Source organism: Eublepharis macularius, chromosome 1, assembly GCF_028583425.1.
Source record: "Eublepharis macularius isolate TG4126 chromosome 1, MPM_Emac_v1.0, whole genome shotgun sequence".
Classification (NCBI taxonomy): Eukaryota; Metazoa; Chordata; class Lepidosauria; order Squamata; family Eublepharidae; genus Eublepharis; species Eublepharis macularius.
The window spans coordinates 148435726-148457534 of NC_072790.1; the positions used below are offsets into that span (position 1 = coordinate 148435726).

The 21809-nt window shown below is 41.8% G+C and overlaps 1 protein-coding gene across 1 annotated transcript in view; it reads right to left on the reverse strand.

Annotated features, from left to right (window-relative positions):
* Positions 1–21809, reverse strand: part of PCNX2 (pecanex 2) — a 328170-nt gene that overhangs the window by 257962 nt on the left and 48399 nt on the right. Inside the window, exon 8 of the mRNA XM_054980165.1 lies at positions 11226–11319. Coding sequence (XP_054836140.1) covers positions 11226–11319 — 94 coding nt within the window. The remainder of the gene's footprint in view (positions 1–11225; positions 11320–21809) is intronic.

Sequence of the window (21809 nt, forward strand, 5' to 3'; positions counted from 1 at the left end):
TTTCCTGCCTTAGCTTATTCTGGAGCACTCTGTTCTTCCACATCAGTTTCTTGGAGCCCTTACCATGTTTCCATCTTGCTTGCTTGCAAAAGCTCATGTTTGAGAAGAGCCCACCCTTCACTTGCTCCTTTCCCTTCCAGCACACTCCCCCATGGAATGACTCTCATCAAGCCTCTGAGTTCATTGAAGACTGAAAATCTAACCTATGAGTCTGGCTACAAACTTCCTTGGGCCCCCACTGCAACTGGAATTCCTTGGGCCCCCACCGCAACTGGAATTCAAGGAGGACGTAGTCACTTCCCCCTAAGGTCCCCACCACCTTCACCCCATCTACCAATTCTTCCCTGTTGTTTAATATTAAGTCTAATATGGCCGAGCCCCTTGTAGTTTCCTCCACCATTTGAAAAAGGAAGTTATTGACCAGGTAGGTCAGGAAGTTGCGTGATTCTTGTCGCTTTGCTGAGCTTGTCTCCCAGCACACATCAGGGAAGTTGAAGTCACCCATAATTATAAGGTTCTGATGTCTGGATACTCTACCAATCTGTTCAAGGAGGGCAGTTATCCATTTCCTCTCCCTAGTCAGGCAGTCTGCAGTAGACTCCAACAACAATACTCTTTGTCCTTCCTTCTCTTATTTCCACCCATATACTTTCCACTGGGCTGTTAACCACATTCCCCAGAACTTCCTGACAATCAAGCCCTTTCCTCACAAACAATGCCACTCTGCCTCCACTTCTACCCTTCCAGTTTTTCTTGAACAACTTGTACCCATCCACTACCACATTCTTTACTTTACTTTATTTGGTATTTAGCCTGCTCTCCCCACAAGTGGGCTCACAATGGGGTACAACATTAATAAAATACATAATTATATAAATACAATTAAAATCATATAAAATCATAAATCAGATGGCTTATTGCACATTTCTGCCCTCAAATACAAAGAGGGAGACACCCGGACAGACAGGATGTCATTGGATTGGAGAAGGTGACGGGAGGCTCAATGATGGTCCTAATACTGGCCTCAACCATATGCCCGGCGGAAGATCTCCGTCTTGCAGGCCCGCTGAAATTATATCAGATCTTGGCAAACCCGAGTGTCTTCAGACAGAGAGTTCCACCAGGTTGGGGCCAGTACCAAAAAAGCCCTGGCCCTGGTTGAGGCCAAATGAGCCTCCCTGGGGCCATGGATCACCAGCAAGTTCTTATCTGATGAACGAAGTGCTCTCTGGGGTACATACAGGGAGAGACAGTCCCTCAGATATGCTGGTCCGAGTCCATTTAGGGCTTTAAAGGTCAACACCAACACCTTGAAACGGACCCGGAACTCCACAGGAAGCCAGTGAAGCTTCTGCAAAACTGGTGTAATATGTGACCTGAATGGAACGTCCATCAGGACCCGAGCAGCAGCATTCCGGACCCATTCCAGTCATGGAAATCATCCCACCAAGTCTCAGTAATTCCTACTATATCGCAGCCCTCTGTTTGCAAGAGAAGCTCAAGCTCTTCCTTTTTATTACCCATACTTCGGGCATTGGTATATAGGCACTTGTAACCTCGTTCCTTTGTTTGATCTGTCCTACCCACCTCGAGTACGGTCTGCTCCCTTTGAATTCCTCTTCCTTTGACAGGAAGGATAGAAGAGAATACCACTCGTGCCCCCAATGTCTTCAACTGCCTTCTAAGAGCTTCATAGTCCTCTTTAATTCTTGCAATGGTATTCGCGGCCATGTAATTCGTTCCCACGTGAACCAGCACAAACAAGTACTGATCATTTGGTCTGATCAGTTTCAGCAGTTGGTCTGTAATATCCTGAATTCTGGCTCCCGGCAAGCAACACATCTCTCGGAGTAGGGGATCTGACCTGGACATATGATGTTCCATACCCCTGAGCAGAGAGTCCCCAACAACCACCACTTTCCGTTTTCTTCCACTTCCGTGTGGCCCCATGCCCTCTTCACTCCCTCCTCCAGGTCTTTGTGGTTCTCTTTCTACTCTTGTCTCCATCACCAGCTCAAGCGCCTCAAAATGATTCTTGAGCTCCAGTGGACCAGAGCGTCATCTTAGTCTACGTCTTCCGGTTTGTAGTACAGAACTGAGAGGAGGCTCAGAAGAGAGATCAACTCTTCCTTCTCTTTGACTTACTTCTTCATTCTTGTGCTCAGCCCCCAGGCTCTTGTCAATAAAATCCTCCCCTTTCCTTGATTTCCTGAAAGGTGGTGATCCTCTCCTCCAAGCTCTGAATCTTCTTCTCCAAAAGCCTGACCAGCTTACACTTCTGACAAATGAAGTCAGTCTTCTCTTCTGAGAGGAAAACAAACATGGCACACTCCATGCAGGTGACTGGAAAGGGGCCTTCTGTCAATATAATTGCCTTCCAAGTATATTCCAAGAGTACTCTTAGCAGAGTTTCGCGGCCCACAGGCCAAAAGGCAAAAAAAAACCCTTTACCTTTTAGCAGCAGCTCTCCATGTGCTCTCCACTCCTTGCCTCAGCCAGCTGAGTCAGAAGGGAATATAAAACCATACTGAAAGAGAAAAAATGCCAGTCTATGAAATCTCTATGGGACAAGATAATTGCAGCTGCCAAAGGCAAATCCAATGTATCTCTATGGCACCTAATTACACCAATATTGAAGCCATAATGCAACACTGCAACCCCCATACCATCAACTACCTGGGAGAAACATTTTAAAAACCTCTATAAGAAATACAACCTTGAACCAGAATTGGACTCTGAGATCAATCTCAAGCAAGTTCCAAAATGGCAACCTGTTACCTGTCATGAGGTAGTTGAATTGATCAAAGCTTTGAAAACAGGAAAGTCCTCTGGCTTTGATGCGTTCCCTGCCAAGCTTCAGAAGATAGCTGCAATTGGTGGGCTCAAGTGCTTGCACCTCTATTTACATTGATAAACTTAAATGGAATTATACCAGACACCTGGAAAACATCACTGATTATACCTATCTACAAAAAAGGCAATAAAACTGATCCAAGCAATTATCGACCAATCAGCCTCCTGGCAATAATTGGCAAACTGTATGCATCTCTTTTACAAAAAAAAAATTGCTGGATTGGATAGATAAAGAGGAGGTACTGGGGGACGAACAAGCTGGCTTTAGAAAGGGCCACTCTTGCGTGGACTACTGCTTTGCGTTTGCCTCGCTGGTAAGCAAATATGTATTAGACATGCCTGGCTCCCTATATGCAGCATTTGTTGACCTAAGGGCTGCCTTCGATTCCGTGTCCCATGTGAGACTGTGGAACAAACTTAATGTTGCACATCTACCCAAGAGATTGTTAAAGCTGATAATGAACCTCTACTCCAAAAATGTATTACACGTATAAACGAAACAAAGTGGCATCTATATCAAGCCAAATACCTATCCAAAGAGGCATACACCAGGGCTGTGTTCTTGCACCTCATCTATGCAACCTATATTGGGGTTGGGGCCCCAGGGCGGTTTGCTTTGCCCATTTGGACTTGTTATCCTTCCATTGGGCCTGCAAGACAGAGACGTCCCACCAGGCATTTGATGGTTGAGGTGGGCGGGCAACCTAAGGTATTGTATCGGCCTCCTGCCATGGGGGGAGTATATGCGCTCCCTTGGGTTCTGTAACATCTATGACTGGCCACTCATCCCACAGGTTGTTTAGTTTGAGGGGTAGGGCAAAATGTGCATGGCTATGTTATAATCGATTGCTGCAAAAATTTTATTCTTTTTACTGTATATTTTAAAATGTTGTTATCTGCTCTGAGCCCGTTTGTGGACAGAGCAGAATAGAAATCAAATAAATAAATAAATATTTAAATGACTTTGTTCCAAGCTTGCAAGGCATCTCCACCCACTGGACAATTACCCAGTGCCCACCTTGCTATACACTGATGACCTTGTCTTGCTCTCCAGAACCCAGGCTGGCCTAAAGCGAGCTATCAAAGCATTTATTGCCTATTGTAACAACAAACTCCTGAAGATAAACGAAGACAAATCCAAAATCATGGTGTTCTCAAAGTCAACAAAATGATTAAACAACAAATGGAAAATCAATGCATATAATTACAACAGGTCAACGAATTCAGATATCTAGGAATCATCTTCCAGTCAAATTTATCCTAGTCTAAGTTTATTCAACATCTTACACAGAAAATCAGCTTAGCTGTACTGGCTTTAAGGAAATTCTTCCTTATCCAAGGGGCTCAATAATATGTACCAGCACTTTTGAAGGCATACAAGGCTCTTGTAATACTATGCATACTATATGGTTCCCCGATCTGGTTCCTGAGCCCAATAGAACAACTTGGCAAACTCCAGTTAACCTTCTTCCAGAAAATACTTGCTCTACCACCATGTATAGCCTCCACAGTCATATGAGTTGAATTGGGCCTTCCAAAAATCTCAACAGTGATCTGGAAAGCCACAGTCAATTTCAAATACAGACTGCAAAACTCCGAAGATCTTCCAGTCTTCACTAAATCAGCAGCCCAAGAGCACTGTTGGTTAAGCTGGAACAAAACTGTGGACACGAAAATGAACAAATTAGGTTCATGGGACCTAAGAGCTTTAACTGGGAAAAGACGAGAACTACTTATAGAGAAGCTGTTTAAGCAGGACTGGGACTCCCTTCTAAAGGACACAGCATGAAAATGCTCCCTACTCTACGTGGGAATTAAATATCCTACCCAATTCGACCTGCCTTATTACCTCAGTATGCTGGTAGTCCCAAAACTGAACCAAAACAAAGGGAGAAGATTACACTTCCACAATAGTTAAGTACACACCAAAACAAGGAAGTGTGCCAACACAGCTATTATTATTATTGCAGCACAAGTAAATTATACAGTCAATATAAACACAACAGTTTCGATTCCATTCAATTCAATGTGGCTGCAAACTTGTTCCAATAGACTGGGAGAGTCAAGTCCCATGTGTTAACGGAACCTCTTTATCACAGGCTGCAAACGGTGCCAGTTGAAGTTAATCGGTGGCGTCCAAGATTTATGAGCTCCAAGGTGGCGACGAGCTATACCGGTCTATTCCTTTCGGCTCGTTTCAAACCCAGTTCTTCATCAGGCCACCAATGTCCTACAATTTATATCACAAACTATCAGTAATCAGCCCAATATTGGCTGCCCCTGTGTTACCGTCTGCCAGTTCATACTTACAGTTAATCAAAGTATTTTGTATCCAAACTCAAAAAGCATTCTGGTTTACATTCAGGTTTACATTTAGAAATCCAGCTCTCGAGTTAGGTGCGGGGGGGCGTGGATATCCACCATTAAATACAAGCCACTAGGTCAATTGCCATACAATTAATTGATTTAAAGACATATCAGTCCCAGATACATTTATTTCAAATGACTCATGTCTGAGTGGGACCTAAACAAGGGAAGGGAGGGGAAGGGAAAACCAAAAGAGAAAGAAAAATAGTAAATAAAAAGAAAAGGAGGGAAGAAAGAAAAAAACAATAGAAAAAGGAGCCAAAAAAGGGGGAGGGAGAGGGGAGACAGGGGGGGGGGAGGGAGGGGGAGAAAACGGAGGAAAAAAAGGAGAAAAAAAGGGGCGAGAAAAAGGGAAACCAAAAACCAGAAACGGGAGGAAAAGGGAGCGGGGGGAAGGAATGGGGTGGACAACATGGTTGCATGTTGCAATGCATTGCCAACAACCAAGATGAAGGGCCACTTCCTCAGGATACCATCACATCAATGCTTCTGTGACTGCCCTTTGGCTGAAGTTGACTCACTATCCCATACCTTCTTTCACTGTCCAAAGCACGAACTAGTCAGAGAGAGATTCTTTTAAAAATGGCTACTGAGGCATTCGAACATTCCTGATGCCTCAAAATTAAGACTATTACTGAGTATGCTTTGTAAAAACTGCATTGTAGATGGGGCAACCTTTTCTTTAACTATTATTTTTAATCCTTAAACTTTGTTAGAGTGTATGCCCTCTCAGCTGTTAAATTGAATAAACTGAAATTGATGTTTTTGACAGAACTCTAAAGTCTGACCTTTGAAGGGTTTTTCTCACTACTTTAATCCTTCAGAGCTGTTAGCCAGTAACAGTCTGATTATAAACCAGGGGCCCTTGAAGAACTATGCATGGGCAGAGGAAGAGAAAACAATTTAGAAATTTGCTCTCGTGATATCCAAATATCCCCCTCTAGGATTTTAAAAAGTTTCAATGGCATGGACATGCTAATTTCTTTATCCTCCCCTGATGTTTTACTCCATGCTTAATCCTCATCAGGACATTTTGTCCCCCCCCCCCCCCCACTTTTGGTTAAGTATTAAGAAGGTGGATTTTTTCCTATATATGTATGTGAAACCCCTCTGGGTTGCTTGTGGGTGGCCTGGCTTTGCAACTGACTCTAGCAAAAAAGAAATTAGAGTGAGAGATCTACGTTTGCCCTTGTTCCACTGCAGGAGACATGGACAGAATACAGTTGTCAACTACCAGGTGGTGGCTGGAGATCTCCCAGAATTATAATTGATCTCCAGGATACAGAGAACAGTTCCCCTGGAGAAAAATGGCTGCTTTGGGAGGGGGGGTGGACTCCATGACATTATACCCTGCTGGGATCCCTCACCAAACCCTACCTCTCCAGGTTCCACCCCCAAAATCCCCAGGATTTTCCCAACCTGGAGCTGGCAACGCTAGGACAGAACCTAGGACGAGTCTCATCCCACAGGAAACAATAACCAGCAAATTCATGTGACTAGCTCCTGCTTGTTCAAGGAAAGAGTAAAAGTAACCCAATGCCTATTATGCCCTCCACCTCTGGCGGAAAACACGTGGTTACCTTGCTGGCTAACAGTGATCACTGAAACTAATTACACCATAACTATTTATCTTGGTTTCATGTCTCTAGATTATCTATCATAATCCAGTGGCTCTGATTAGGTTTTTTTACCAGCACCTCTGATTTTCAACAGCAACTTAATCTGCAGATTTTAGTGGAATAGATAAAATTTGTGATGTGTGGATTAAGTATCTGCTGATTATCAAACTCTTGTTAAAGCCACAAGAGGACAAGCCATTTTTTTGTGCTCAAATGGCACTTGCTAAAGCAGAGTGTTGTAAAATTATCTTTCTCCCTGACATTACTGCAATTAAATCTTTGCAGCCAGGAGAGGTTTACCACTTCTGGAATAATGAAACAAGAAAAATTTTACCACAAGATTTTTAGTAGAATTCTCTGTCTAAAAAAATGTATTTTAAAGTTGTCTAGTTCCTATATGCATGCAAGCAACACAAAGTCTACCCTCTTCAATAGAATATCAGGGAATTTTCCAAGCAGGCATTTCCTTTGCATGCACAAAAAGAGTTTTTCTCAGTGATGAAAAGAAAATGATAGTTTCTGTTAGCCAGTAACATGCATGCATGCATCGTTACCACTCCCCTCTCTCCTAAACTTTGGATCAAAAACATTATATGAATATTACCAAATTGCACATAGTAAAAAAGAAATCCAGATTGCAATTCTGTACATTCAAAGGTGGGACAGCAGTATTTGAGTCCACTGGCACCTTAGAGATCAACAATATTTTTAGAGTATAAGGTTTCAAGAGCCAAAGCTCCATTCTTCTTTTTCGCTGGACTCAAATCCTAATGTTCTACTAGATCCCAACACAGTTACTGGCCTGAAACTATATTAGGTGGGAGTAAGCTCTAATGAAATAAATTAAGACTCTTAAGTAAATGTACATATCAAAATAACATAACAATATGAATGAAGAACAAAACAAGCTGTTTATAATTATGCCCACAAATCCTCAGAGCACAAAGATTTTCACTGTGTATTGTCTAACATTTATGCAGCAAATTAACAAGAGAAACCTGTCAAAAAGCAGCCTTCCCACGCTGCAGACTAGTAAAATCAGCAGCTACAGCTGAAGGATGGCCCTGTCATTTAAAGTCACCTTGACTATTGACAAAAGAAGACTGCTTTTCCATGCCATTCAGTGCTATTGAACTTTTAAAAAGTCTGCTCCCATTTCAAAAATATATCTTGAGTACAGGATACATTTCAAGATAACATGAAGAATACTTTGATGCTGAAAACTGTCAGATATGAATACAATTGCCTGAGAGAACTCTGGTACTATTAAAATATTCCCAATAAAATTCCATCATATAGTACAGTGTAGTTTGAAACTGGCTATTTATGGGGATGGCTCTGAATCAAGGAAGTAGATAAACTACAGAGAAACACTTCTGCATGCCTGAAGCCAGACATACTTGCATTTTATAGTATTTAAGGATCTGCTTTGGCAGGTTATTTTTAAATAATCTTGCTAGAGGAGAATCTCTGACTCTGCTGCAATTAATTCTTTGCAGCCATAGGCCTTCACCACTACTGAAATGATGAATGTGCATAAAAAGAAGCAGGATAAATTAATCATGAGATTTACAATAGCAATTTCTCTCTCTCTGGGGATGCATTTTATATTATAAAGTTGCCTGATGTCAGTCAAGGTGAACCTACAGTACTCAGTCTGCTTTTTGCACTGTTCTCTACAAAAGAGAGCGCAGGAGGTATCCCTAGGGATAGAATATTGCTACATTCATAGGCAATGTTGCAGATAAACATAGAACATCTGTCTCTATCATGTCCAGCTTGTGAATTACCTGATACATCTGGCTGATTGCTTTGGGAGCAAGAGGTAGAATGCTTATTGAGATGGATCCTTGATCTCATATTATTATTAGGATTTGTATCTCATCCTGCTTCCAAGGGAGTCAGGATGAGATGCATGAAGCTATCCCATTTTATTTTGACACCACCACCAATAGGCTGCAAGACAGCAAGTTCCCAGTTCAATAGTCTATCTGTTATACAGCATTGCCTTTCCATGGGCAAGTCACTTATGCTCATGTTGTGTTATTCAGGTACCTTCCTCCCACCCCACTGGTTAAAGCAGAAAGTGAACCACAGCAACTATATAGGCTGTATCTGCAATAATCCAACTTGAGCTATAGACAGATAGGAGATCAACATGGGCTGAAGTACTTTGCACAAGTGGGCAGAGAAGGTAAAGTGTTAATGGTAATTTAGCTACTTGGCTGGTTGTGCTCATATTTTTGTTCCTATTAACATGAAACTATTCTGATGCACCAATGTAGATTTACTTCAGCATTATTTTCTAATAACATGCTTGATATATATGTAGCAAGCCAATTTACATGCTGCCTTTCTGCCTCACAGAGGCATTCCAGGGGACATAATAAATACTGTAATTAAATTCAACTATAAATATACAATTAAAATAACCACCTGCGTCAGATAAAAATGGGCTTCAGCTATGGTTGCCAGATAGACTCTGGAAAAATACTGAATCCCGGGGGGGGGGCACTCACCTCAGAAACGTTCTTCGTGTGTGCAGTCCCAACCTTGGTACAATGACATTACTACCAGAATGGCATCGTCACCACCTCACTTCTGGGTGGGCAGGATGGCACTACCAGGCCCCATCACATAGGAAGCTGGGCAGGTGGGCTGGCTGGCCAGCCATTCCCAGACAGCACCATGCAGAAGGCCTGTCAGCCAGGCTGGCCACTCATTCCCTCAGTGGTGGCAACTTGCAGGAGGCTAGGGGAGCAGTCTAGACAGGCAAGGTGCCCAGCATTTCAACTACGTTTCCCCTGGACAGTGAAAAAAACTGGACTGTCCAAGTGAAAACCGGACATCTGGCAACCCTAGCTTCAACAGGTGATTTAGAGCAGCATCAGGAGAGATGGTGAATTTGGACACCTGCAATTTTGGTGCTATTTTCTCTGCAAACACTTGCTCCAGACTCCAGGAAATATCTCCCTCCCCATAGGAAATAATGAGACCAGGATCAAGGGCTTGTAAAATCATACCCCTTCAAAGTCAGAAGTTCTTTAGAAAAAGGGAGCTCTTGGTATCTTGTTATTTTGGTACAATTTGCTCTAAAAACACCCTCTCCAGACCCCCAGAAAGATCCTTATAGACCTATAAATGGACCTATAAATCTGGAAATTTAAAAAATCCCACAAAAATAAATCCTAACCAGGATAGGGATACCTGAAAATTCAAGATGATGTTATTGGTGGATACAACCCCCTATCCAAATCCTACCATTTTTTTTCAAAATGTACATCCCTATTAGCCATAACTTCTATGTTATGGCTAATAGGGATATAACTTCCATAAGTTCCATAAGTTATAACTTCCATAAGTTCTATGAAACCCTTTCCCCAGAATGCCAATTTTCTACCACATAAAATTTTAAGATGACAGCAAATACTGCAGTTGACTAACACAGGGAAGCAGAAAAGCCCCATTCATTCTTGAAGGACTTTTAGAAAGGCTCTGCACAGCTTTCCTTCCATTCTCAGGCATGCTAGAAGTTTTGTATGTCTGCCAAAACAGAGAAAGGGTACAAGGACAGAACAGCACAGATTTGTGAAAAGCTGAAGTGGCCCACACACTTTTGCATTGTTTCTTTTAAACTACAAAAATTTAAGAAGCGTGCTTTCCAGAAAACAAAACCTTAGACTCTGGGCTGCATGTTACCTTTCCCAGTGCTTGGTGGAAAGCCTAGAACCAGGACATACCTGATTCCGGAAGAATGACAACTCTCAACATAATAAACATATCTTCTAATTACCGGTTTAAAAATGTCTTTCAAAAACGGTAAGAAAATTGCAATGTGGGTGAAATCTCAGTTCCCAGCATACAAAACAATGCCATTTAGATTCCAATCTTAAACAGATTTACTAGGGAGTAAATCCCATTGAACGTACTTCTGAATAAAAATGCTTATAATGGCACAGACAACCTCTCAGCTAGGGGTCCTTTGGAACTACTTAGTATTGCTCCCATGGAGTACAACCTTTCACTGCTAGCAAATTCCTCATGCTGGATTATCAGTTAGCATCAAAACATTCCTGAAATTTGTACCACCAGCCATAATTCATTACCAATATAATATATTCAGAACATTTTTTAAAAATTCTAGTTATATGTTCAACACTAAAAAAATGTTCTCAGGACAAAATTTGATGTTCTCAAAGGCAAATTTCCACTTTGTTACTTTTGAGTGACAGCCAGTGGAAGGTAATGGGAGCTTGAAACACACTTGAACACAAATTAAATATGTAACATTTATAAAGCTTTTTCTACCCTTATTCTGTGATTCTTTCACAGCCTCTGGGCTCCTATAACTAGAAGTAGCTAATAGAATTAAAAGAGTTTACTTACCGAGCATTGGAAACACAGTCACAGCTGGGTGCCTGATTCTGAATATTTCCTTCTTTTTGGCTACCAGCCTTTAAATAACAGGATCTAATTTCTCCTTTAAAAACAAATAAATTGCAATGAATTCAATGGTGTAATGCATTCAGTTTCAGAACCATAAAATGATCTTCTAACCAAATTCCATCAGATGCAGGAATGCAGCCTCAGTTATCCTTGGCCAAAGATCAGTGCCCTCTCATCTCCACTTGATAAAATAAATTTCTTCTTCCCACCATGCAGCTGCAATATAGTTTTTGTTGCAGCTTTGTGCTGCAACCAATAAGAGCAAAGCACCACTCAAGTACTAACGATCTCCCTTTGCACTTTTTTTTAAAAAAGTTAAATCTTTATTATTTATAAGGGAGAAAACAAACAACATCTTCCTTTCCAGCTGATCTGCCATGTATTTTCTGTAAACCAAGAGTGAAGCAGCAGGTGCAGTACCCGGGCACCATGGTTATAATAGCCCTAGGCAACCAGCTGCTGTACAAATCATCCAGACTTTGACAGAATAACTATCCAAATTAAATATATGCCATTAGTGAGTTCTGAAATGCAATCGTCTTCAATAGTCAGGGTGGATGTAGAGCCAAGCTACAACTGACGCCTGACACAGGTTGGACACTTGTCAGCTTCCCTCAAGTTTTGATGGGAAATGTAGGCGTCCTGGTTTTACAGCTTGGCTCTCCATTACAGCTGCAAGACCAGGATGCCTACATTTCCCATCAAAACTTGAGGGAAGCTGACAAGTGTCCAACCTGTGTCAGGCGTCACTTGTAGCTTGGCTCGTAGGCAGTGGGATATACAACCTAAGTAGATCATCATACTATCCAGATCTGCACCGTTAGAAAATAATTACAATCCCTTCACAGGATGCCCTACTGGACCACTTCAGTTCAGCCTCTTTTCAGCATGGATTCTCAGAAACCTTTTGACATAATACGCAGTTTTCATACCATTCCCAGAAGCCTTTCAGGTCCAGAAGCTGCAGAGCAATTAAAGGAGAAGGCTAGAAAAGCACCACAGCTGCTGCTTACTGTGGATGGTACACAGGAAGTCTGCTCTCTAGGAGGTGTAAGATGAGATCAACCCAGATATAAGCAGAGCTTTCCCTATAGAAGCAGTTACTTCATACTTTGAGTAGGATGGCTAAAGTGATTACACATACTACGAAGAAAAATGCAGGGAGTGCAATAGAAGCCACCTTTAACCAGGAGCAGCCAAGATGAAAGTCTGTGATAGAGATGTACTTTGCATCCAAATGAATGAAAAACAAACCAAAGAAGTATTTTTTAGGATAACAATAACAACGATAAATGAGAACCACAACAAATATATGAATGCTGTTGATTTTCTTCATTTATTTCTCTGGTACCCAAATAATATTCCACGTGGGAAACTGTTGAACCTGTGGAGGATTCAACAACGAGGTCCCACTTTAGAATCTCTTGATACGAGGGTAATGTACTATGGAATTTCCCTTTCTAGAATCCCTAATTGTCAAAATGGCCACCATCTGCCATCTAAGGATGCAGAGACTAAGACTTTTATCCAACCCTTCTTGAAGGAAGGATAGTATCTCTCTAACTGGCATCGATAAGGGTTACATGCCTCTATCTATGCACCGCATCTGGAAAACTTGCCAGTTATTGTTATAAACCCTATGGAATTCTTCCTGGAGGCTGACATGGTACTAATTACACCCTCTGCATCGCCTAACTCTATTAGTTGTTTACCCTCACCCTCCAGGGTGAGGGGTTAAGCAGAATTGGTCGAGGGTGTGGTATTATTCCCTGCATTAACAAGTCCTTCTTCAGTGAGAAGTGCCAGGGATTCATGCTCGATAGCCTCTTCAGGTCATGAAACCATGTCCTTCTTGGCCCGAAGGTTTCTATAAGAACTACTTCTGTACATTGCTCTATGACCTTCTGAATGACTCTATGCAATAGTTGTACAAGGGGAAAAAGTTTACAGGAGTTGTAGAGGCCTCTCACAGCTCAAGGCATCTACCCCTATGGCTTGAGGGTTTCTTCTTCTTGAAATGAATCTGGGGACCTGACAGTTTGATCGTTTGTGAATAGGACCTTGCTACCTTGCCGAGTCTCTGGCAGGCTGAGTGGAAAACCTCTCTGGATAGCATCCATGATAATAGGTCCACCACTCTCTAGCTTAGCTAGTCTGACAGGGAGTTGTCAGACTTCTTTTAGAAATTGTACTGCTTTTAGAAATTTGAGATGATTTTCTGCCCATTTCAGAATGATGCATGCTTCTTCATGTAGTGACTTGAATCTGGTGCCTGTTCACATATTCCTTAGCTGTCATATTCATCTGTATTACCACATGCTGACATGTGAGAAGATCCTAGAATTCCACCAGACTTAGTTTGATGGCTCCGAGCTCCAAAAGGTTATACGGTTGATCCTCTCTTCTTCGATCAAGTACCCTATGTCATTCCTGCCTGGGCATGGGTTCCCAAACCCTATAGAGTTATGTCCATGGTCATCACCATTCTCTTTGGTTCCCTGATTGGGAACCAAATCAGGGAACCAAATTTGGTTCCCTGATTTTGGTTCCCATTGTGGAACTGGACAAGGTCCAGCCACCTGTTAATCTCTTGTTTGAGGATCGCTGGCAAGTAAACTATCTTGGACCTCTTTGTAGTGCACGGGCCTAGAACCTTGTCCACTGGAGGACATCCTGACAGGATACCCTCATCTCACTCAGCTGTGCCAGGAGCATCACTTCTACCTCCTGGTTACTTATGACATCTGTTGCCATCATCCAAATCTTTGTTGCTTTTCCTGTGACAAAAAGACTCTGTCTTAAGCTGTGTCAATCACTCCCCCCAAATGCAATATTTACTGGATCAGAAGGAAAATTGCTATTTCCTCATTGACCATGAATCCATGATCGCACAGGCAGACTACCATCAGTTTGACCACTTCCATCCCTTGTAGCAAGATGGAGCCATGATCAAGATGTCATCCAGATATGGAAAAAGGAACAACTCTCTGCAGTCTCAGATATGCTATCAGGGCTACTAGGATTCTGGTGAACACCCTAGGTGGTGCTTGCAGGTCAAAAGGCAGAGCCCAATATTGGAAGTGCTTCTGAGAGAAAGATAGAAGCCAGAAATTCTCCCTTCTGAATGGCAGTCATGACAGATTTGAGCATTTCCATTCCAAACATTCTTGTTCTAATGTGTCTTGTTTTATTTGACCAATTCTTTTGTATCTGGAGGAAAAGCCCAGGTGGCACAGAGTTGAATTCCAGTAAATACTCCTTGGCCACTGTATCCAGTTCCCACCTGTCACTTAATGTCTGTTATCAAAGGTTTGCAAAGCATTGTAAGCACCCTTGGGCCTGCTGCCTCAGCATAGTCATGCTGAGCTTCCCTTCTTCAGCCTGTTGGTATTCCAAACAGATTTGTTGAGGGAGGAGGGACTACCCTCCTCTCGATGTCTGGTCTGCTATCTTCCCTTGAATGATCTGATGTATCTCATGTTGGAAGGATTCTTGGATTCTCAAAAGGACTGAAACCTCTTTCTCAAATTCTCTTTTTTGGGGGGGGAGACCTTTCTTCTTTTCTTTGTCCTCCACCAGGTATTTGTCCAGGGCTTCTCCAAACAGGTTGATGCCTTTGAAGGGTATTGTGGTTACTATGGCTTGGGCCGAAGGGGCCACATCCCAGTTCCTAAGCCCAGCATTGTGCCTGGCTGCCATGATGAAAACCATGGTTCTTGCTGACAATAGCAGAGCATCTAAAAGTGCATTCATTGGGACTTCCGGTTTGGGATTAATGGCGATCTGAAGGAGCCTAGAGATCTGGGCTGTCCAAGGCACTGTTGTTTTGGAAAGTGAGGCACTAGAACACCTGCTACCGACCCAACTTCAGGGAGAAGTTGGGCTTGAACGCTACACACCCCGAGAGAGTGTGATCTCGGTGAGGGGGGGAGTTCTGAATCAAGGATTCTCCCCACCACCTCGAGGTCCCCTCGGAGAAGGGTGAGCTACTAACTCTGCAGTCCCTCAGAAGTCCTTTAATTGGCATAAGATCATCAGAAACCAAGCCTCAGCAACAGCTTTGACCAACATTAAACGAAGGAAACAACACAGACAACCTGAAAAATCATCAAAAGGTAAAGATCGTTATCGGACTTTGTAAATTGAAATGGAGGGAAAAGACCAAGAATTTTTTTTAAAAAAGGCTTAATCTAATAGAGTAAACAACAAGGAACAATTATTGAGTAAAAACTTTGTCACTGGTGAAGTTTTAAGCATTAAAAAAGTGATAAGAAGCATTGTTTATACATACTTGCGGTCAGAGGAGAGATAGCCAGTGTGAGAGAGGAGGTGTGAGCTAGAGGAAACATCGCGAGACGGGAAGTAAACAAGGGAGGAGACAACTGGGTGCCTAGAGAGGACAGCAAAAGCCAGGAAGTAAGAAGACGGAGTAAAAGAAAGAAGACCCGGAAGCAAAACAAAGGAAGCATCGAGAGACTACAAAGACTACAGGAACAGGAAGTGCGCCATCTTAAGTGAGGCTTGAAGTGAAGCCAGTAATCATAGAGAAGCTGCAGGGAAACCATAGAGAAAAAACGCCTGACATTGTGGAATTAAGAAAAATTATTTTTTAATTATTAAACTGGAGATGGGGAAATATATTGAGAGAAAATAAGAAGAAAAGAAGCCAAAACGTATCTAAGGAAAAGAGCAGATACATGGGGAGGCACTAAGCCGAGTCCTACGATGGCGGGGGGAAAAGCAGATAAGGAATGGCAAACCTCAGTGGATGCAGCAATTGAAGGATTGGGGAAAAAAAGTTACGGAGAGCCATAAGGAACTGAGTCAATTGTTGCAAAAAATGCATGAAACTCTGGCAAAGGACTTAAAAGATATGAAAGACACAATTAGGGCAGAGGTAGCGGGACTGGCGAAAAATTTAGAAGGAATAAAAAATGAATTGCAAGCAACCAATAATAAAGTTGAAGAGTTGAAGACCAAGGATTTATCAGTGAGTATAAAGCAGGAAAACCAAGTGATGCAATTAAGAATGGCACTGATGGAATGCAAAGCGACAGAGGGGCAACTAAGATTTAGGGGTGTGCAAGAATCAGATACACAAAGTGTACAGGAACAAATGACAGAAATTCTAGCAGGATTTTAAGACAAAGAACCAGAAGAAATAACAGCAAACATGGATCTAGTATACAGAATTAATTCAGCTTATGCACAACAAAAGAAGATACCAAGAGATATTATTGTGCAATTAATAACAAAAAGAATGAAAGAGGAAATTATCAAAAGGCATTTTGAAGATCCCTTATCAGTGGAGGGAAACAAGATCAAGATAATGAAAGAGATGCCAAAAAGGATTCTCCAAAAAAGGAAAAAATACAGGGAACTGACCCAAAAACTAAGAGAAGAGAATATCAGATACATATGGGAGTTACCGGAAGGACTAAGTTTTTATTTTAATGGGCTAAGAGTTATAATCAAGATAAGAGAACAGATGGAAAAGTTTTTTGAAGAAAATTTAGAGGACTTTCCCAGATTATTAAGAATGTAACACAATGGAGTACAAATTACTATCGTGGAATGTAAATGGATTAAACTCACCCCAAAAGAGAAAAGCAATTTTTTACTGGCTAAAGAAACAAAATTGTAATATAATTTGTCTACAAGAAACACATATTAAGGATCAAGATATCAAATATTTGAAAAATAAACAATTAGGAAAAGAATATGCAGCATTGTCAAAACAAAAGAAAAAAGGAGTAGTGATGTATATCAAAGAAGATATAGACTCTAAATACATTTTTCAAGATCAGAATGGAAGGTATCTGGCTGTGGAAATTAATGTAAATGCAAAAAAAACACTGATAATAGGTTTATATGCACACAATGGCGCAAAAGACCAGTTTTACAGAGAAATAATAGAGAAATTGGATCAAGACTCATATGACCAAATGATAATGGCTGGAGACTTTAATGGTGTGGTGGATTTACAAATGGACAGGAAGTTAAAGGGAGGCAAGCAGAAATCTGGGAAATTACCGAAAGTATTTTTTGAATTAGTACAGCAAGAAAAGTTGGAGGATGTGTGGAGAAGAGAAAATCCTAAAGGTAAAGACTTTACATACTACTCCGTGAGACATGCATCATTTTCAAGAATAGATATAATTTGGACATCGAAAGAACTAGCCTTATGGAAAAAAAAGTGGAAATTTTGCCAAGGGTGAGTTCAGACCATAACCTAATACTATGGAAAACTATAATGGGCTGGAAAAAATTACGATGGAGAATAAATGAAGATTTATTGCAAAATCAGGAAAATATAAAACATTTAAAGGAAGAGACCAAGCAATTTTTTCAAATAAATAATAACAATGAAGTTTCAACCCAGATGGTATGGGACACATACAAGGCAGTAATAAGAGGAAATTTAATTTCATTAAACAATAAGGATAAGAAAAGAAAGCAAGAGAAGTGGCAAGAGATACAAGAGAAACTATATAAAAAAGAACAGGAGTTAAAGAAAAAACCTAGGAAAAAATCAATAAGACAAGAGATCAAAATACTGCAGGAACAAGTAAGAGCCATTAGTAACAAAGAATTAGAATGGATGGTTGTTGGGGGTTTTCCGGGCTGTATTGCCGTGGTCTTGGCATTGTAGTTCCTGACGTTTCGCCAGCAGCTGTGGCTGGCATCCTCAGAGGTGTAGCACCAAAAGACAGAGATCTCTCAGTGTCACAGTGTGGAAAAGATGTAGGTCATTTGTATCTACTCAGGAGGGGTGGGGTTGAGCTGAGTCATTCTGTAAGAGTTTCCCAGGGTGTGGAATGCTAATGGCGGGAGGCTTCACTGTATCCTGAGGAGGTTCTTTTGACTCAGGATGGAATGACTCAGCTCAACCCCACCCCTCCTGAGTAGATACAAATGACCTACATCTTTTCCACACTGTGACACTGAGAGATCTCTGTCTTTTGGTGCTACACCTCTGAAGATGCCAGCCACAGCTGCTGGCGAAACGTCAGGAACTACAATGCCAAGACCACGGCAATACAGCCCGGAAAACCCCCAACAACCATCGTTCTCCGGCCGTGAAAGCCTTCGACAATACATCGAACACCTCTACGGGGAGGAAACATTCCAACAGACCCGAAGATTGGAAACACTTCGGAACAAGAAAGCACATCTACTCTGTTCTTTGACCTTTCTTCTACGCTGCAGGGACACAAGAACCATTCCATCTTTTCTCACAACTAAAAGAATCTTCAAAACCACACAGGCGAACCGCATTTATGACCGTCTAGAACAGGCCCTCTTACGTGAGAGAATCCACACTACCCGCAGAGAGCTTGCTGCCACAGACAAGGAGCTATTTTGCTTGCATATCAACACCAGCCATAAAATGAGAAGTCAGGATTGGGACAAGGTCGATAATCTCACCTATAGGAAGATGGAACAAGTGTTTACCAACCACACATCCAGACAGAAGCAGAAGTTTAACAAACTACAGGAAAAAAGACAGACAAGCCCAATGCTCGACAATGCACGCATTGTCATCAATCTGACAGACCGTCAACTCTCACCAGAAGAAACCTCCATCTTGGCAAAGGGAGGAAACTTTGCAGTCACCCCCACCAGAATTCCTGTGGAAGACATCATTGCAAATGTAGAAGCTGCCATCCGTCATCTACCTGAAGAGGAAGCTGAGGAAATAAGAGGAGAGACAGCCAGGATTCTACGAAAGGCAAAGCTTCCCACCAGCAATATAACACGCAAGGAGAGAAATGCCATCAAGACCCTCAATGCAGATCCAGACATCATCATTCTACCAGCTGATAAAGGCAATGCTACAGTGATCATGAAAACGGAGGAATACAAAAAGAAGATTAAGGAACTCCTGGACCCCTCCACCTACAAAAAACTAAAACGAGATCCCACTTGCAAAATCACCAGGCTAACAAATGCGCTGATCAAGAATTCCTCACTACATCCCGACACGCACAGAAAACTATGCAAGACTGAAGCACAGCCACCTAGACTATATGGACTCCCCAAAATACATAAAGATTCAGTCCCACTCCGACCCATTGTGAGTGCCATTGGTTCACCGACATACGAATTAGCTAGACATCTGGCAGATCTCCTGCAGGACCACATCGGGAAAACCTCGTCTTACATCAAAGATTCAGCAGATTTCATCAACAAAATCAGTTCTCTGAAACTCAATCCACAAGACATACTTGTCAGTTTTGATGTTGTATCCCTGTTTACCAAGGTTCCAGTAAAAGACACTATTGCACTGATTAATCAGATTTTCCCAGAGGATGTAACAGCCTTATTCCATCATTGTCTGACAACCAGTTACTTCCAATGGGACAACGAATTCTATGAACAGATGGATGGGGTGGCCATGGGGAGCCCACTCAGCCCAGTTATAGCAAACTTCTACATGGAACATTTTGAAAAAACAGCTCTAGAATCAGCACCCCACAAACCCAGTGTATGGTTCCGGTTTGTGGATGATACATTCATCATTTGGAGCCATGGGGAGGAAGAATTGATGGGGTTATTGAATCATCTCAACAACATCCACCTGAACATACAATTCACAATGGAGAAAGAAAGTGAGGGAAAACTCTCATTCCTGGATACCTTGGTCATCCGCAAAGCAAACTTTCAGTTAGGTCACAAGGTCTACAGGAAACCAACTCACACTGATCGGTACTTACACAAAAACTCCAATCACCACCCCCGACAGAAAAGAGGCATAATGAAAACATTAGTGGATCGTGCAAGACGGATATGTGAGCCGCGCTTTCTCAATGAGGAAATTAATCATCTAAACCACGCACTTCAGGCAAATGGCTACTCCAGAAATGAAATCCGAAGAGCAAAAACCCAGGATGAATCAAACAACCAAGGAAAAACAGTCACCTACAGGAAAAGTGTTTTTGCCATATATCAAAGGAATTACTGATCAGATGGGAAAGCTTATGGAAAAGCATAACCTTCAAGCAGTATTCAGACCCACCCGAAAAATACAACAGATGCTACGATCAGCAAAAGACAGTAGAGACCCCCTCACCTCTGCAGGAGTATACCATATACCCTGCAGCTGTGGACAAGTTTACATCGGGACCACAAAGCGTAGCATCCAGACAAGAATAAAAGAACATGAAAGACACTGCAGACTTGGACAGCCTGAAAAATCAGCAGTGGCTGAACATAGCCTAACTCAAACAGGGCACAGTATCTTATTCCAGGACACCAAAATACTGGACAACACTTCCAACTACTTTGTCAGACTGCACAGGGAAGCCATTGAAATTCACAAGCATAAGCAAAACTTCAACAGGAAAGAAGAAACCTTAAGAATGAACAGAGCATGGGCTCCAGTTCTGAAAAACACCAGGCCAACAAAACACTCCACACCCGACAATAGCCCTGCAGAGAAGATTAGCACATCAAGCACCAATCCATATGCAAAAGAACCTCCTCAGGATACAGTGAAGCCTCCCGCCATTAGCATTCCACACCCTGGGAAACTCTTACAGAATGACTCAGCTCAACCCCACCCCTCCTGAGTAGATACAAATGACCTACATCTTTTCCACACTGTGACACTGAGAGATCTCTGTCTTTTGGTGCTACACCTCTGAAGATGCCAGCCACAGCTGCTGGCGAAACGTCAGGAACTACAATGCCAAGACCACGGCAATACAGCCCGGAAAACCCCCAACAACCATCGTTCTCCGGCCGTGAAAGCCTTCGACAATACAATTAGAATGGAAATTAAAGACACTTCAGCAGAAATCATTTGAAGGAGCAAACAAACCAGGAAAGTACCTAGCCTGGCAATTGAAAAAGAAAAAAGGGAAGAAAATTATTAATATGATAATTGAAGAAGGAAAAGAATTGAAAGACCAGCAAACAATTAAGCGTGCCTTTTACAAATATTATGCAAAATTATTTCAAAAGAAGGCAGTAAACTTGGAAGAAATAGACCGATATTTACAAAAAACAGATTTACCAAGAATATCAGAAAAAATGAAGCAGAGACTGAATGCTCCAGTAACAGAGGAAGAAATTATACAAGCAATAGAAGCAGCAAAGATCGGAAAAGCACCAGGACCGGATGGGATCACAGCTAAATTTTATAAAGTAATGAAGGAAGACCTTGTACCGATATTAAAAAATATAATGAATGATATACTTCAAGGAAAAGGGCTTCCAGATACATGGAATGAAGCAAGCATTGCTCTGATCCCGAAAGAATCACAAGATTTGACAGATGTGAAAAATTATAGACCAATTTTGCTTATAAATAATGACTATAAAATATTGGCAAGAATATTAGCAGACAGACTTAAAATACGGCTAATGGACTTTATAAGAGAGGACCAGGCTGGATTCCTACCAAACAGACAACTAAAAGACAACTTGAGAGTGGTTATAAATGCCATTGAATATTTTGACAAGCGACCAGATAAAGAAGTTGGCTTTTTCTTTGCAGATGCAGAGAAGGCCTTTGACAAC